The sequence below is a fragment of the Rhinolophus sinicus genome, chromosome 3 (genome assembly GCF_057876585.1).
Source record: "Rhinolophus sinicus isolate RSI-liver-muscle chromosome 3, RSI-T2T, whole genome shotgun sequence".
Taxonomy (NCBI): Eukaryota; Metazoa; Chordata; class Mammalia; order Chiroptera; family Rhinolophidae; genus Rhinolophus; species Rhinolophus sinicus.
The window spans coordinates 193332190-193351214 of record NC_142503.1 but is presented as its reverse complement, the minus strand read 5'-3'; the positions used below and the strand labels follow the sequence as shown (position 1 = coordinate 193351214).

The 19025-nt window shown below is 46.4% G+C and overlaps 1 protein-coding gene across 2 annotated transcripts; it reads left to right on the top strand.

The window, feature by feature from the left end:
* Nucleotides 1-922: 922 nt before the first annotated feature.
* Nucleotides 923-13484, top strand: SERPINA11 (serpin family A member 11). 2 transcript variants are annotated; one of them, XM_019745987.3, is made up of 5 exons: nt 923-1079; nt 4263-4908; nt 8156-8429; nt 11241-11388; nt 13131-13484. In XM_019745987.3, exons 2-5 carry the CDS (start codon nt 4266-4268, stop codon nt 13332-13334), a joined length of 1269 nt encoding a protein of 422 aa, XP_019601546.3. In that variant the 5' UTR covers nt 923-1079; nt 4263-4265; the 3' UTR covers nt 13335-13484. The 2 variants fall into 2 exon arrangements, with proteins under 2 accessions (XP_019601546.3, XP_019601529.3); XM_019745970.3 differs by lacking the exon at nt 923-1079 and adding an exon at nt 2562-2731.
* Nucleotides 13485-19025: the final 5541 nt, after the last annotated feature.

The window sequence follows — 19025 nt, the reverse complement described above, 5'->3', positions numbered from 1 at the left end:
CAGGCGCCTCCAGCCCCATCCCTTGGAGAATCAGCTTCAGTCTCCCAAAAGCCTTTATGTTTTGAAAATGCCTCTTGATTGGAACCACTGTGCCAACCAGAACAAGCTTTCATTTTGCTTGACATGTATGATTAAATAATTTTACTTTTTAAGATTGTTTTATTGGTTTTTATTATAAATAAGATACATGCTTTTTGTGAGAAATTAGGAAAATACAGAAATCTACAAAGAAGAATATGAAAGTCACCTCAATTCCATCACCTAAAGGTTCGTTCATAAAAAATATTCATTTAGTTCTGGGCTACATTCTAGATCTTGGGGGATACATAGGTGAACAAGAGTCAATATAACAGGCTTTCAGTATAACAGGAAAGACGATTTTGCTCTATTTTCTGAATTTCCTTCCAGTCTTTTTTCTGTACATGGACTATATTTATTTAAAGAATCAGTAAAGTACTGAATGGTATGGTGTGGTGGTGGGGGTTTGGCTGGGGAGGCAGACGTATGTTCTGAGTGTGGCCCCACCTGACTAATGTAACAAGCAAGTTATTTAATGTCACGGAGCCTCAGTTTCCCATCTCTAAAGCAGGGATGATTGTGCCTCTGTCACATTCTTTTTTTTTCCTTTTTATTGATCAGTAATTGACGTGCATCACTGTATAAGTTTAAGGTGCACAGCATGAGCATTTCAGTTACACATATTTTGCAATGGTGACCACAAGAGGTTTAGTTAACATCTTGCATTCTTATTGTGAGGGTCTTCCTCAAAGACCAGTGCCTGAAACACACAAAACACCCCTGATGGGTCAGCAGCAACCGCATCACGACCCCCTGCCCTCATCACTGATATCAGACCCTCCTCAAACCCAGCTGGGTCCAGAATCACAATTCACCATTTGTAGGACAGATACTTTGGAAAAAAGGTCCCTTCCTGTTTGCTGCGCGTCGTCTTCACACCGGTTCCAGGAATTGACCTGACAAATATTGACCAGGCTGCTGTGATCTTCAAACAGGATTTTCCTGTGGGTAGGAGGTGGTGCAGTGCTGAAGACCCAGGGCGCCAGCCCAGGCACCTTGCTGTAAGTACCAGAAACAAGGCAGAGGTGGCGGCTGCCTCTCTGTCTGTCTGTCTGTCTGTCTGTCTCTCTCTATCTCTGTCTCTGTCTCTCTCTCTGTCTCTCTCTCTCTCTCTCTCTCCTCCTTGCTTTGACGGTGGGGATGGGAGAACTAAGCCCCCTGAAAGGAAAAATGTGATGATGTATTTATTGCTTCTAAGGCTGGAACTGGGAACTTCATGAAAACGTGGTCTTCAAAAAACTTTGAGAGGGAAACTCCCAGTATGCCTGGCAGTTAGGCAAGAAAAAAGAACAATAAAACCCGAAGCAAAATGACAACATTGTTATAGCAAATTTACTAGAAACTCTGTTATACGAAAAGGGTCATGCTTCAGAGCCATGGTCTGGACTTTGAATCGTGCTCCTGCCTCTTAACCAGTGTTCGTCTTGACCCTGAGTCTCAGTTTCCCCATATGTACAACAGGGATAATAATACCTGTGTCTCAATGTTCCAATAAGGATTCAGTTAAATGACATGAAGCCAGTATCTCTCCACAAGGGCACTGCTGGCATTTGGGCAGGACCAGTCTTCATCACATGTGACTGTTCTGGCATTTCCAGAGCTTTCTCTCTCCCACTAAACTCCAGTAGCACCCCCTTCTCCAATCTTTGAGACGATCCAAAGTACCACCCCCCTCTTCACATTCATTCCTCCCTTCGCATTTTAGAACCTCTCTGGTTGGAAACCAGTGATACAATATATCTAATATCCTTACCACAAAATAAACAATAAATGGGAATATTATAATTAATTAAGGGAGTTCTTAAGTTTCTCTGGGATCTTTCTGGAAAAGGAAGAAAGACAGAAATTAGGTATAATGACACGAGCGTCAGTAGAAAGGGGTGAAAATTAACACTGAATACTTTCCCTGTACCAGGTGCTTTATACATTGTGTGTCCTGTAATCCTTAAGTGACCCCATCCCAAGAAGGCAGGCATTGTGATTTGCATTTTACAAGTGGGGACACCCCCGCGGTTCAGGGGGGTTCCTTTGCACAGCATGACAGTGAGTTACTGCAGAGCCTTACTTCAAACCCAGGCCCCCTGCTTACAATCCAGTCCTCTTTGGGAAATAGGCCCTTCTGCAAGTCTGGGAATTCTTGGGGTGCAGCATGGTAGAAAATGGATAAAAAGAATAAACTAGAAATAGTTTTGTCATAGTTGTATTTCTTATTTTCCCCAGGAGCAGATCACTTTTTAAATTGTTCTACTTCTTCCAAACCTCCCCTCAAAAGAATTTTCAGCGTGAGTGGAAACTGTACTAAGCGAGCCCACTGCAAGCTGTGGTGGGTGGAGGCACTGGCCTTGGGACATGGCCTGGAGAACTTTGACCAGCAAACGAGTTACAACATAACTGATAATGAGGTTACATTCATCCCTCCTGACAACTGGCCTTTGGGGTTTGGCAGGGTATTTAGGGCACCAGGTACCATGAACGGTCTGCAAAAATATGATCTCTCCCACACGACCACAGCGTGTGTACTCGCTCCAGAAGCCACTGGTTTGGGCAACAGGTATTCAAGGTGCTAATTAAGACACAAACATTATCAGGACAAACAAGGATGGGATGGTCATCAGGGGAACAGCTGCTGTGGAACGGGCCAGGGGAAGGAAAGGTCAGTGCTGAAGGGAGCAGAGGGACGATACTCTCCTTACGGGGGACATCAAGGTGGGCTCTGAGTGGCAATGTGGCGGTGTGTGCTCTGTGCTCACGTGAGGATGTGTTTAAGGGAAAGTGGGTCCTAGACAGACACAGAGAGAGCAGAGACGAGCCTTCTCCACAGTGCAGTTCCACCTCAAGCTGGAGCTCATTCCTGGCCCGGAAGCAAGGGGTCTCCTGCCCCCGCATCACCTGGACCCCCTAGAGGTGAATCAGAGGCTTTTCTGGCTCCTTTTATAACTTAAAGCACAATACATAATGTATTGGTTTCCCAGGGTTGTCATAACAAAGTACCACAGATGGGGCAGCTTAAACAACAGAAATTTATGTCTCACAGCTCTGAAGGCTGGAAGTCCAAGATCAAGGAATAGGGAGGACAGGTTCCTTCTGCGGCTGGGGGAAGCCCTGCTCCAGGCCTCTCCCCCAGCTCCTGGTGCAGCTGTCAGCCTTCAGTGCTCCTCTGCCATCCTCTCACATGGCGTTCTCCCAGAGTGTGTGTCTGTGTCCAGATTTCCCCTTTATATAAGGACACGGGCCATGTTGGGTTAGGGCCCATCTCATGATTTCATCTTAACTAATTACATCTCAACGACCCTATTTCCAAACCAGATCACACTCTGAGATACTAGGGGTTAGGACTTTAGCATATGAATTTGGAGGGAACACAATTCAACCCATGACATATCTTTCCCAAATCTCTGCACCAATTAAGATATAGGTTTCAGCCACTGCAGGTGACAAGAGGTCTTCAATATAAGAGGTTTGATGGAGGCAGCGTTGATCTCTCTCTCTCTCATCTTCCCAGGCTCCATCCATCCTCTGGCTTTGCCACCCTTCACGGGCTGCCCTCATACTCAAGGTCCCCGTGGCCGATCACCACAGCCACACTCCCGTGAATGGAAGGCCAAAGATTGCAGGGCTCTCGTCTCACTGAGGGCCTGTCCCAGCAGTTGCATACATCATCCTCTCCCTCCAGTTGGCAAGATTGTAGTTAATGGCCACACCTAAGTGCAAGGGCAGCCAAGCATCATTCGTTGTCACAGGGTCCTGAACAATTGCTCCAGAGTATTGAGTGCCACCACAGTCACTGAATGTTAATGGATGATCGAAAGAACTAGAAAGAAGAAAGAAAACCAAAAGGAAGAGAGGAAGGGAGGAAGGAGGGAGGAAAGAAGACAGGGAAGAAGGAGGGAGGGTCCAGGGAGGGAGGCAGGGAGAAAAGACTATGCAAGCTTTTTTTTTTTATAGCCCGGAGTCCTTTTCTCAATAAAATCTTATAGACGTATCAATACACAAAGCAGGTAAAGGGCGGCTGCTGGGACCGAAGGCTTGGGGGAGAGTGTCTGGAGCCCTGCTTGCTCACCCCCACCTTATCCCCATGCCCCTTCTGTGGGATATAGTCTGGATGTGAGATTTCTTGTGTAAGCAACAAGAAGCCATGACATGATTTACGCAGCAGAGTGATGTGTTGGGCGTCTTGTTTTCAGAGGATGGGGCCAGCACGGCTGTGGCTGCTGGGAGCAGGGATCCTGGTCTCCGTCCACTGCCAGCCCTTTCCTGCCCATGGAGACAAGAGCGTGGGGGTGCCTCAAGCGCCCAGTGGTCAGCTCTCAGAGCCAGCCCCCGCCTACCACACCATCACACCCGCCATTACCAACTTTGCTCTGCGTTTGTACAAGCAGCTGGCAGAAGCAACCCCAGGAAACGTCCTCTTCTCTCCGGTGAGCATCTCTACCACCCTGGCGCTCCTCTCTCTTGGGGCCCAAGCTGACACCTCGACTCAGATCCTAGAGGGACTTGGCTTCAACCTCACGGAGACCCCACGAGCCAGCATCCACCAGGGCTTTCAGAGCCTCATCCACACACTTGACCTGCCCAGCCCCAAACTTGAGCTGAAAGTGGGCAACTCTCTGTTCCTGGACAAGCAGCTCAAGCCTCGGCAACACTTTCTGGATAACATCAGGGAGCTGTATGGAGCTTTTGCTTTTTCTGCTAACTTCTCAGATTCTGCTACAACTGGGAGGCACATGAACGACTATGTGAGAAAGCAAACATACGGGCAAGTGGTGGACTGCCTCCAGGAGCTCCCCGAAGACACGCTGATGGTCCTGTTGAATTACATCTTCTTCAAAGGTGAGCCCTGGCTCAGGCAGAATTATTGCCACCTCCACCACCTAAACCCCACCCCAAAAAGCACCTGTCTTTGTAACTACCTCAATATATTGAAATAATGTGCTTATACCACTACTTGATTTATCAATAGTTGGTTTCTCTTGCCCTGTGTTTTTCTATTCCATTTTGATTCTGATTTCTTTGTTATGCACTCAATCTCACTTTTCTATCAGTAATTCATTGTTTAGAAAAATTCTATTTTTGTATATTATCATCTATTTCAAACATACAGAAATACACAGAGAATAACATGAAAACCACCATACATGCCCCCCGTGAAGAATGAACACATATTAACATTTTACCATTTGCTCCAGAGTTTTATTTTTTTTAAGTATGACATTGCAGATACAGTTCAATTTCTTTTTAATGCTTTGCTTGTCCTATTTCCCTCCTTCCATGCCTCCCCAGAGGCTGTGTGACAGTTGCTCAGACTTTCCTTGCTTTTACTGACCTTGACAATTGTGAAGAGTACTGACCAGGCATTTTGCAGAATATACCTCAGTTGGGATGTGTGTGATGTTTTTCCCACGATTGAGACTGGGGTTATGAGACTTGGTGAGGAAAACCACAGAGGTAAGGTGCCATTCTGATCCCATCATGTCAAGGACACATATTATCAGCATGACTTATTAATGTTGATGTTGACCTTGATCCCTTGGCTGAGGTAATAATTGTCAGATTTCTCCACTGGAAAGTTATCCTTTACCTGCCTTTCCGTCCTTTGAAGGAAGTCACTATGTATTATACACACGCATGGAGGAGAGTGTTGTGCTCCAGGTCCCTGAGGGAGAAGAATCTACATCAATTATTGTGAATTTTTGGTTTTATTAGCCCTGCTGATTCTAAGAGAGGATTGAAATTTTCAACTTTGAAATTGTGTGTGTGTGTGTTTGTGTGTGTGTGTGTATGTGTGTGTGTGAGAGAGAGAGAGAGAGAGTTTCTTATGGCCTATTGTGGAAATGTCTCTAGTGGACAAATTCACATTTTCTTCTGGTCTAGTCCTATTGGTTTCACTAGTTCTATAGTAATTTCTAGGTTGCAGAGTTCCTGTGCTGAGTGAGTAATGCAAACAAAGAAAATAGAGTAGGTGACTCTTTCCCCTCTGGCCTTGGAAATGTGGTGACCTATCCTATCTTATCTCTGGGCTGCTGGGCAGTTTTTCAATCCAGGCTTCCCAGATAAGGAAGGGATTGCCTTTCATAACTCCTGACTATTTGTATAGAGCTCAGTTCCAAGTGTGAGCCTGAGTTTTATCAGGCTGAGTTACCCCTGAGAAGACATTAACCACCACCCCTAAGAGCGGCATATGGATTCTGATAACCCTTGAGCCAGACGATACTAGCTCCAGATCAGAACTATGCATTTTTGGTTTGTTTCTGGAAGCTCTGCTTTTTGTTTTTGAGCTGAGAACTATTTGTTTATTTTTCCATTATTTTATCCAGAATGTGTAAGTGTTTAAGCAGAAAAAACACACACAGGTTTTCCTGCCTCCATTCAATCTATGATCCTGACCAGAGGTCTCAAAGGCCTGAGTCTTAATTGTCTTTGATTTTTCAGAGTCTGACACAGGACTAAGTATACCTGAAAAGTTTGCTGAATAAACTATTTCAAGTTAACTTAGGTCTCCTATTTGAGGCCTCCAGGAATGCTATTCATTCATTCATTCATTCATTCATTCATTCAAGATCATATATTAAATACTGACTACATCACAGGAACTGTGCGAGCCTCTAGGGGACATTTATGAACAAGATAGTTTTCTCAGTGTAGCTCACAGTCCCATGAGTTGTAAAAAGGCAATTACATCTCAGTGGGAAAGTGAAGCTCTGCTTGAGTGGGTTTGGGTGCCTGGAGCTCTTAAAAGAGACACTTATCCAGACTGGGGGAGTGAGGGAAGCCTTCCTGGAAGAGAAGGAATCTGGACTGAGACATGAAGAACGAGTTGGATTTACTCAGGCAAAGAAGCTGCAGGAGAGGTGGAGAGACGCTTAGTCAGATTGAAGCAACAGAATGTGCAGAAGTCCGAGCAGAAGAGATATCATTGCATTTTCAGCGACATGAAACAAATTTAGTTTGACTGAAACACAGAACCAACAGGGAAATGCCTGGGGTAGGGGGAGCTGAGAGTTGCAATGAAAAGACAAGCAGGAACTATGTTGAGAATCCTAGACTTTACCCGTAGGACCCCAGGATTACCAGAAAATTTGAAGCAGTGAAGTGACATGACCACATCTCTTTTAGAAAGATCAGTCTGGCTACGATTTGGAAAATGTTTGGAGGGGAGAAAGGGTGGCCGAGTAGAGACAGGTAAGATGTTCTCAAAGTGGTCCAAAGTAAGTAAGACGGTGGCCTTGAATGAAGGTGTGGCTCTGGAGATAGAATCAGAAATACGTGGTCACTGATTGGGTATGGATGCAGGAGACAAGATGAGCCAGCTCCTTGCTTCTACCACCAAGACCACTGCGTTTAAGAGGCCAAGTCAGGAGGTGGTTGTAGGCAGAGACATAAGTAGAAAGGAAAGATACCATACACACGGATAAGATGGTGACCACCAAACTCTGCATTTCTAACTATGACTTAATGGGCTTTTGCATTATATATTACATCTCATTAACTGAATTCTTTCTTTTTTCCAGTTTGACTGCTAGGGAGTTGGGAGGTAGAGGGTGGCTCTCCAGCTTCTCTGTAGACGGTGGTTGTTGTCTAAAGGCATCTTTGTCTAGAGGTCGACTCTGTTTGCAAAGAACCTGAGCTATGGAGCGAGAGTCAGGCCCATCTCCGCTCTGCCACTTCATGGCTCTGCAAATTTGGAATGTTTCCACAAATTCACAGAGATGCAATTTCTAGTCTCTAACATGGAGATCATATCTGTTTAATAGTAATTTTGATGGCGATATAAAGAGATCGTGCCTCACACATGGAAGGTGCTCAGTAGATTGAAATACTACCTTTTTTGCCTCTTGAAAGTTAAGTTGCTCTGAAATGGAACAAAATCCTGGGCTATTAGAGCTCACACTCAGGGACTTGCTCTGGTGGCTGAACCAGACCTCCGTTCTGGCCTCCTGATTCTGTATCCATGCCACTTCTTTGCCTCATACTTATATACCCAAGAGGAAGTCACCAAACGAGTGTGGCTTAGCCTATGTGTGTCAGAGCTGCTCCCTTGGCCTGTGCGCTCATGGTTCTATGCGTTTTGTGTCCTAAGCCAAGTGGAAGCACCCTTTCCATCACTACCAGACCCAGAAGCAAGCGAGCTTCTTTGTGGATGAGAGGACCTCCCTCCGCATCCCCATGATGCACCAAAAGGAAATGCATAGGTTCTTCTATGACCAGGACATGGCTTGCACCGTCCTCCAGATAGAATACAGCGGGAATGCCCTAGCCCTGCTCATCCTTCCTGACCCGGGGAAAATGGAGCAGGTGGAGGCCACCCTGCAGCCTGAGACCCTGAGGAAATGGGGCCAACTGCTCCTGCCCAGGTAAGTGTCAGAGGGGCACAACTCCTGCAGACCTTGTCCCAGAACCCGAGCAGTTCTTGTCACCTCCAGTTGCAAGAGTCCAACCCCTGGGCTCTTCACCAACTATGTATTCCTGGGTAATTTTTTCACCTTTTGGGCCACAGATTTCCTCCACTATAAAATGAGGCCATGAGAACCACCACATTGGGTCGCTTGGAGGATTCATGGAGTTAATACATAGAGAACACTGGGAGTTCTACCTGGTATATGAGAAGTATTCATGGGGCATTAATCATTATTATCCTTCCTGGCCATATTTCTGCCACTCTCCTTTCCTTTTCCTTCTCCCTTCCCCCAAATAATAATTTACTATTAGAAGGTAGTTAAGTGAAGACATAAAAATCAGAGCAAGGACAATTATTAAAAATAATTATGACACGTGCAGAACAGTGTGTATTTCTTAAAAGTCCATCCTTCTTAATTAAAACATTCCTTGAAGAAATTAAATGCCAAGAAGAGCACTGTAAAACCGAAATGTCAGTTTTATGGGACCTCAGTCCTACCCACTTCTGTCTCACTTGCTTTCTGGTTTGTAGTTTTCTCACAGTAATTTCAGTCTTCTCTGGTTTGCCTTGATCCCCTTCACAAGCCAACCCTTTCTTGGGTGTATCTTCCTTTATGGGGTGCTCTGGGATAAATCTGGCCTTGAGTTGTAATTACCTAGTGCTGCATAACAGACCACCCCAAAATGGAATGACTTGAAAAAGAACATCTATTATCTCTCTCGAGTCTGTGGGTGGCCCAGACTAGCTGGGCAGCTCTAACCTGGCGTCTCTTCTGTGTTGGGGTCAGATGGTGGCCAGGGCTAGAACATTGAGGCTCCTCCACTCAGGTGTCTGGTGCCTGGGCTAGGGGGTTGGCACAGCTAAGACTGAGCAGGCATCTCTATCTCCATGCAGCATCTCCATGAAGCAAGCTGGGTCTTCTGTGCAGCATCTCAGCCTAGTTGATATTGTTATATGGGAGCTCAGGGCTCCAAGAAGGAGTGTCCCAAAAGACAGGAAGTGAAAACACCTGCTCTCTTAAGGTTGGGCTTGGAAGTATCGCTTCTGCCATATCCTTTTGATCAGAGCAGTCAAAGAACCCACCCAGATTCGAGGGGCAAGGTATAGACCAAACCTCTTGATGGCCATCTTTTTTTTTTTTTTTAATTGGGGAATATTGGGGAACAGTGTGTTTTTCCAGGACCCTTGACGGCCATCTTTAATCTACTACCACCTAATAGGCGCCAGTCCCCCTCATGCCCACAGGAGCCTTCCCTCAGCACCCCAACATCCCTGAAGTAGCAGAGACAGAAAGGGTGTTTCATGTTTGGGCAGAGATTCAAATACCACAGAAAAGATACAGGTCAAGGACAGAGGCCAGGAAGTACGGAAGTATCCCTGTTGTCTAGAAAGCTCCATAGCTCTCGTCAGTTTCGGATTCCAGTCCTGTAGTCTCAGGCTCCCTCGGGGTGAGCGGGCCCCTTCCCCTCTCAGGAGGAAGCACCGTAGGATTCTAGACCAACAGATTTTCCTTTAGGAAGGGTCTGTTTTGACCTCTCACTTTGACCTTCAAGAAGCAAGACCAACCCAACTTACTTTTCTAAATCTCAGATGCTTCCCATTACCGTTTCTTGTGCCAGCATTATAATATTACAGCAGCATTTTAATGGGTTTTCAGGCATGACAATTTCAGACTGCCAGCTCTCCCTCCATTGGGCTGTGAGGAAGGTTAGGTTGCCTAGGGAAATCACACTTCCTGGGAACTGCTCATTCTGCATTTACGCTGGTTGAACACCTACTCTGTGTTGGGTTGTCCACCAGTACCTTTCTGCTAGCTTCTACTCAAACCCCCTCAATGGTAGGGCCTACGCTCTAAGTGCTGCCTGTTCTCCACCTCCATTTCCTCCTCTTCAGTTTAACCCTCAACTTCCAACTGCCTCCCACTTTATTTAGGCATCTGGACCCTTATACTGCTCCCAGGAGTTAAACTGGCAATGATTCCTGTACCTGAATTAGGGTCTCCAATTTGAATTCTTTGGAGGCAGAAGTTTCCAAACTGGCTATTCATTAACCAGTACTGGGCAGGTGCCCAGTAACTGGCAAACAAAAATTAAGAAGAGTAATCCCAAGAAGAAAAGGACAGCTTTACTCTGTGCCAAAAGAAACTTGCGAACTTAACCCAGCGAATGTGGTGATCTGATGGGAAAGGCATGCCAGTAGCAGGGGGGAGAGTTATTCTACTGATTTCGTGCCCACACTTTACATACACCATCTCTCATCGGATCCCTGAAGCTCAGACAGGTGGGAAATGACAGTGGCATGTGTCACGGTGGTTGCCAATAGATGGATTTAGTATGTAGTTCAGAAGTTTGGCCAACAGAACTTGCTGACGAATCAGATGTAGAGGGAGTGAAATGTGAACCGTATTTATCTTACATGGTTATTACGTGTATCTGATCAGTCAAACTTTGTAGAAACTCTAACCCAAGACCAGACATCTAGAAAGCCCCCCATCAGTGAGCCGGAAATGAAGCTAGATGGCTGAGAACACAGGGTCTTCTCAGATCCAGACATGAGAGGTCTGAAGAGGTCTGTGAAGCGGTCACAAGAGGTCTGTAAGGTCTGAAGAGAAGGGGGTTCTGGGTCATGGAATGTTCTGGCCTGGCAGGTAGTGTCGTGGGAAGACTGGTTCCCTGCACTGTGGGAAACACCCTCCTTCCCAGAGCTCAGGGCAGGAGAAGTACAGGTAAGGAAGTAGCGCCCCTCCTCTGTCTGATTCTCTCTCCAGTCTGTTGGACTTACATTTGCCAAAGTTTTCCATTTCTGGAACATACAACCTGGAAGAAATACTTCCCCACATGGGTCTCACTGACATATTCAACTTGGAAGCTGACTTATCAGGAATTGCTGAGCAGCTCAACAAAACCATCTCCAGGGTAAGGTGGTGAACGTGGCTATTATATGTGTGTGGTGGTGGTGGTGGTGGTGGGGTCTTTTCTCCTTTGACAGAAAGTGTTTGTTTGAAAGTCAAGTTCCCCCTTCTTTCTCCTAGCCTGGCTTTTAATAACACAAACTTTAAGGCTTCTTTTTATGGGCAGCTCCCTTTCCACCTCCCGCTGTAATCTTCAGAGCAGGTACACAGAGCCCTGAATCGAGTAGGCACATATTCAGGGTCACGCACAGAGTCAGAATTTCCCCAGGTGTGGGACTGTTTTGTTTTCACCTCTTATGCTTCCTCCTAGGGCAGGCAGTGAAACTATCTGCCTTTGTTAGAGCCAGAGACACTAACGAGGGCGTGAACAGGAGGTGCAGCCACGAGCCTTGCTGTAGTAACAACCCCAGAATCTCACAGCCTTATGAGAACAGAGGCTTATTTCCTGTTCGTCTACGGGTCAGAGGTGTGTCACCACCATCTGGCTATAGATCTGCATCACATGGCTTCTTCCTTTCAGGATGTTGGTTAAAGGAGAGGACCCTATTTGGAACACGCCATTCCCACAACAGTGGGAAAAAAGCAAGAGAAAACGTGCAATGGCTCTTAACACTTCCCTTCACGGACAGCCTATGTCAAGGCCACTCATGTGCCACTGGCTAAAACCAGTCCCATCATCAAGACAGACGTCAGTGGGGTGGGTGGGTCTGTGTTCCCCTCCTGCGGGAGGCATTGCTAGTCACAGGGCATGAGCGAGGATCGATAGTCCCTTATAGGAAGGGAGAGTTAATATTGGGGAAGAGTAATGCAATTTTCCACAGGAGGGAAGGCAGCAAAATCCCTTCCCTTCTCTTCAGTTATCCTTTTTGTTCTAGAATAGAGTCAGTGATTGTCATTTGAGTGCTGGCTAGGAATTTCATAATGACAGTATTCTGTCTTTTATTTGGGAAAGACCAGCTGACATTTGGGATGTGAAACCAAGACAGTCAGGATGTGATATTGTGTGTGTGCACACGCGTGCATGTGTGTGTGTGCATACATGCACACTCACGGTGGAGAGGGTGAACAAGAAGGGAAAGAAATTATTTCACCTTTTAAAGAATTTCTCTTCCACAGTGACCTTAAATGCCAGATTTATCTCTTCATGGGGCTCTTTAGAAATGAAAGGGATTGTCAAGGCCAAAGTTTTTCAACTTTTTTAAACCCTCAGAATCCTTTCTTCTTAAGAAGCTGTGTAACAATGAGTTTTGCTTAAAAAGGAATTCTTCTCACAGAGGTCGGTAGAGGGCTCGACACATCAGGCAGCGTGGTCCCACTGAATTCATCTGAAAACCACTGAATCAGGCTGAGCAAGCCATTCAAAAAATGAGAAAACTGCGGCTTAGCGAGGGGCAGTGAGCTCGCAGCAGCAAAGGGCACTGGGGCCTGGGCCACGTGCACCCCGGTGACCTAAGAGGGTTTTTGCAGCCTGGCTCATGCTCGCAGCCCTCAGCCCTGCTCAAGCCCATTTGTCTCCCCATCAGAGAGCAAACGCACCCTCAGGGTGAGCCTCCCAGATATGGCAGAGGGGGAGAAGTGGGGAGAGGAGGGAAGTAAAATACAGGCTGGAGTTTCTTTCTTGGGAGGTGGGCCTGTGAGGCCTGAATGGGGTGCCTCTGCCTCCACCTTAATGCTGCACGAGGTGGAATCTGTGCCCTTGAAGGGCCCTGAGCTGATGCTGTCTGTGCCCCTCCTCTCTCCTTCTAGGTGTCACACAAGGTGGCCATGGACATGAGTGAGCGGGGAACTGAGGCAGGGGCTGCCTCAGGAGTCCTCTCCCAGCCCCAGTCTCTGAACACGACAGCGGCCCCACACGCCCATTTCAACAGGCCCTTCCTGGTGCTGCTCTGGGAGGTGACCACCCAGAGCTTGCTCTTCCTGGGAAAAGTCGTCAACCCAGCTGCAGGGTGACTGGTGGGAGGCCGGGGGCTGGGGGTTGGGCTTGTCTCTCCCCCAGCTAAGCAAACAGGAAGCCAGCAGCAGCCGACATCATGGGCTGCGGTGAGGATGAGTTCCTCAGTGTGCAAAGAGCCTAATAAAGTTGACCTTGGGTTTTGTGAACACTGAAGAGCAATGCGTACAAGGAGGGTCCACTCCATTGTAGCCATTTGCTCTACAATCTCCTTGAATCTGGGGTCAACTATGGTTAGAACGTTGAAAATGAGAACAGCCTCATGTTAAGGCTTTCTGGGAGATCCCCGCCACCACTGTCACCACTGTGGGTCTTTCCCAAGTGTCCACTGGGGAAGCATCCCGAAAAAGGCACAAAGGACATCGGGAGGAATAAGCGTCTCTCCGTTCACAGTGGCTGATGTTGGCTGTACAGCAAAGCGAGGTCATCCTGAAATGTCATTGTCTAATCACCTTCAGTGGAGATGGGTGCCAGGGCAAGGGGCAGGACGTAGGCCCCACACCATGCCAACTTCCTGAAGAGAAGGTGGTGCGAGGATGGGCCAATCGAACATGGGAGATCACATGCCCACGGGCAACCCCAAGACCAAAGGAAGTGGGAGAGTCAACATGCTCAGCTGGCAATGGGTGTCGCCACATTTTTGGTTAGTGGGATGAATTGGGGGTGGTATTTGATTACAATGGAGCGTCCTTCAGAGGTTGGGAGTCCCACTCCCACAAGTGTGTCCCTCCAGTCTTAAAGAGGCATCTGCCTGAAACTAGTGGCGAAACACAAAGGCATGCCAACTTAGCTGCATGTGTGTACCATGCATGTGACAATACCCATCCCCACAATGCAGTTGGTGCCAGGACCTTGAGGGTGGCTGTAAGTAGTGCAAGTATAGGGAGAAATCACACACAAAAGCATCATTGGTAGGACACCATCCCCCAACACCCACCCCACGTTGGTAAGACCTGAGTTGGAGTTTGAAAACCAGGTGGGTCTTAAATAAAGGGAAAGAGGGTAAGTCAGTCTGGGGGACGGTGGGGGAGACATGCTGTGGGCAAAGGACTCTAGGGAAAGAAAGAAAAGGGTAGATTCCCATAAAACAAGAGCAAACCTGTTTTGCAGTAAGAGCAAGTTCATGGAGGGTCACAGCGGAAGGTAATGCTGGAGAGCTACTCGGAGGTAAAAGGATGGAGGCTTTGGATATCAGGGTAAAGGGTAAAGGCTGTGAACTTTGTCCTGCAGACAATGGGGAGTATCTGTAGGCTCGTGGGCAGGTGTGGATGTGGATAAAGTGGTGACTGGGGAAATCATCGGAGAGCCGGGCATGGGTAAGACCAAACCCAGGGTGAGGGTCAGGCAGGAACGTACTAAATGGTGAGGTCCATCCTGACCACATGCCCCATTCTCATCCTTCCCACATCCCTCCTCCACCAGGCCACTAGCACACGTGATCCCACATCACAGCCAGCACCCCTGGACCCCCTATAACCCCTCCCCACCCTGCCCTACCTGCCTATTGGGTCTGTGGACACCACTTCCCTTATCCAAAAGGAAGGAAGTACCGAAGACCCAGCCCACATTCGGAGCAACCTGCCATGCACAATACCCTTCTGTTGCTTTGAACTAAAAATTGAGCAATAACTATATTCAAGCACTTAAAGTTCTGCCCCAATCCTCTCCAGCAGTGGAAATGGCTCCTGCAGAAACAAGTGACTGACTTTCCAGGGGACACGCAAGCCAAAAATATTACAGAAGATCCTTAATCAAACATCTTACACTGGGTCAGGCATTCTGGAAGATTCTGAGAGTGGTGTGGGAAACTTGACAAACACCCATCCTCATGGGACTCACAGACTTGCAGAGGAGATGGACATCGAACGCGTACTTATATTAGAGTGTGTGGACAGTCATTATGTGGGCTCCATGTAGGCTATTGGGGCACACACATTCACCGCTTCAACCAGATTGATTGAACCCCCAGCCTGTGCCAGGTACTGTTTTAGGCCCTGGGAATGGAGACGTGAACAAAACAGACAATAAACTCTGACCTCATGGGGCTTACATTCTAGTAGGGAGAAAGCAGACAGTAAACAAAACAAGTAAGTAAAGTATACACTATAGAAGAGCAGGGAGGTCAAGTTTCCTGTGGACAACAATATACCCAGGAGAGTCCCTATGTTGCATGTGAAAGGGCAGATAGAACCTCTGATGGTGACCAAGTGGAGTGCTTGGTGGTGAAGCTGGATTGAAGCTGAAGGCTGTAATGTGCTCGCTTTCATCCTATGAAGGGAAACTGCAGCTGGAAGATACCCCTCTGTCATCTCTTCTGTCATCTCAAGGTAGTCAATGGCCTACATGTATTTATTAACTCTCTGCTCTGGCCCAGGCGTGGTGATCATAGAACCATGGAACAACCCCCCTTCGGTCTCCCTCTCTGTGCACTGTGTCTCCTTGCAAAAGTACACTGTGCACTTACTATGTCCTGGACACTTATAGGCAGCTGACAGATATCAACAAACTTAGCACTCCCAGCAATCAGGAGAAGTAATTTCTGCTATGTCTCCATCTTACAGGTGGGGAAACAAAGGCACAATTTGCTAGCCTATAACAGAGCCTGGATTTGAACCCAGGCTAGAGGGCTCCATAGCTCCTATCCTTGACCTCTCTGCCACACCTCCTCTCAGGAGCACAACTCAAAAGCCACTCTTCCACAGCCTCCTGGCTGCTCCTCTGCAAGGACCTGACTCTCAGGGGCTGGAGGCGGAAGAGCAGGAAGAAACTCCATGAGCAGGAGCATTTGGGGAAGATTACAGGGGAAGCCCCAGAAGCATGGGTGGAAAGTGATGGTTTAAGTAGCACTTAATGCGGGAGGGACGCCCACTCATCTAAGTACTGACATTACCTGAGACCGGACTGGCCCCAAATAAGCAGCATAAACCCTTAACTAACTTAATGTTGTCAGGGGTGAAGGGAAGTAGTTTGCCACCTCAAAATAGGCCTTTTTGGGATATTGATTATTTTAAGCTGGTTATTTTTAAGAAACAAAAGACTCAGAAAGAAACTTTGACCCTCCTCCTTACCTACCTAAAGGAATTCAGATAGAAAAACGAGATTAAAGGTTAGCGTAATATAAACTAATTGTGGCAGACAGAGAGGAATCTAACTAAGCCTTTTTGTTCAACTCCCTTCTGTGTCGCATTGTTTGGGGTGGCCCAACAGGAATCTGTCCACCACATCTTTGCTCTTTCTCAGCTACCTGTGAGTTGCCTGCTTCCCCTTGGAAATCCCAGGCACGTGCCTCCCTCTCTTTAGTCCAGATGGCATAGCTGCCTCATCTGCCTCATTTGTCCTCAAGAACCACGTTCTTATGGAACCCCCATATGTGCATATGGCATACATTTGGTTATTTTCTTCTGTGAATCTGTCTCATGTCAGTTTGATTATTAGACCAACCAGAAGAACTTAGAAGGGTAGGTGGAAAATTATTTTTCCTCCCCTACAGGGGAAAGTGATGTCACCTGGTGGAATTTCGAGGTAAAGACTCAGAGGTAGGGAAGAAAACAGCTTGGTGAAGGACACAGTATAAAGGTACACAAATTGCGTGTGACACTTTAGTGAGAGGGACCCCAATGTACTCCAAGCTGTGTAGACAGCAGTTTTTTTTTCAGTCTTCCTCCTTTCCTCTTTCCTTGGGGAAGTAAGACTTCTAGATTCTAGCGAATTCTTACACCGTCCCGCTGGTAGGGCGGCCTTGGACTCATTGCTTGATCCTTCTGTGACTCACTTTCTTCTGCAAAATGGAAAGTATAAAACCCATTTTACAGAATTGTTGTGAAAATCATATGAGGTCCTGAGAGTAAAGTGCTGTCGTTATCCAGTAGGTGCTCAATGAACATTTGTGTTTCTTCCCACTCCATCCTTCTGGCTGCCCCAGCCATCGAGGCGTCCTTTATTTCCTCAGAGCACAGCTCATCTCTGGGGAATGTCCAAATCCCAAGTGACCACTGGTGTAGGTGTCAGATCTGACCCCTCCCAGTGAAACCCTGTAGGTAGCTCTTCTTCAAAGCCCAAAGGTGTGGATGGAAATGCTTTGGGCACTTTGCCTGGGCATGAAAGGTTTCATCTGGAAGGCAAGACCATTCTTGCTGCAGGGACATTTGCTATGACATTGTATCGCTAAAAGGAAGTCCCTGGCCCAGGGATCAGGGCTGAAACTGCGGAGGCTCATGTGAGTAAGAGCCCTGGGGCTTTTCTCCACAAAACATCATTGTCAGTGATCAAATACGCTGTTGCTTCTTCCCTCCCTTCTTAAGCTGTCCCTTTCAATCACCTGTGATTTAAGTAAGATTCTTTCCAACTGGAGATTCCAGGTGTATTTATACTCCACTTGGACCTTTTAACCATCTGGAAGAACCGAATCACTTTCACAGTAAGTCAACAGCTACCTAAAATTTATGTTTTTAAAAATCTTGTGATGCTCTCTCCAGTGGGTCTTGAGCCATCTTTTTAATGCTATTGAGGCCCAGATACAGTTATTTTGTCTTCAGTTGCAGGTAACTAGGCTTTGAATGTTGGTCCTAAGCCTCTGGCCAGGAACAGCTTACATGAACTCACAGGACCCCATAGTGAAAAGATCACTGGAGCCATTTGTGTCTGTCATCCCATCTCATAATTCCATGTGTCCCACCGAGCCCATGAAAACTGTCATAAAAATCTCTACTCCCTTCACCCCAGCCAGGAGCAGAGTTGAGAGCTTTAAAGTTGTCTGTGAAAGAGTGGGTCTGTTTCTAGACTCTCTGTTTACTATTCAATGTAAATATTTATCTTCTCTTGTGTCCACACCACACTGTGTTAATCAATGAAGTTGTATAATAAGTCTTGATATTAAGTTAAATCCTCCAGCTTTGTTTTTTAGAGGTATTTGCTTGTTTTGTTTGCTTTTAGTGCTTGTTATGTGGCCCACGCCAGCAGTTCAGGCTAAAGTAGTTGGTGACTCTTTCTATGATCCTTCAGCAGTGCCCTTCCAGATCATATGGCCCCCAATCCACCCACACTCATGTAAGCCCCAATTCCTGTGTTAAATTTCTAAAACTACTTTATTACAAAAAAGTACTTGCAGTGCCTCTGTTTTCATGATCAACAAAACAGATTGATTCACCTGAAAATACTTTTTTTTTTTTTTTTTCCTCTGTACTAGCAGGGTATTTTCATCTGGTTTAGAATTTTAGGTAGATAGATGTTTACTTTCAGTGTTAGACAGATATCATTCCATTATATTTTGACTTTCACAATTTGGGTTGAAAAGTTGTCTATAATTCTTAATATTATCCTTTGAAGGAAATGATTTTTTTCCCTCTGCCTGCTTGAAAATTTTCTCTTTGTTTTAGTCTTTAACCATTTTAAAATGATGTCTCTAGATGCAGTTTTTCTTGCATTAATTCAGCTTAGGGTCCGTAAACTTCTTGAATGTGTGATTTGATGTCTCTTTTGGAAAATGCTTAGGCACCATCTCTTCAAACATGGCTTCTATTCCAATTCTCTCTTCTTTTTTCTGGGACCACAATCACACATATGTTAGATGTTTCCATTATATCCATATGTCTGTTATGTCCTCTTCTGCATTTTCTATTCTTTTTGCTCTCTGGGCTTAATCTGGATATTTTCTATTCTATTTGTCTCATCCCCACTTCTCTCTTTGGCTA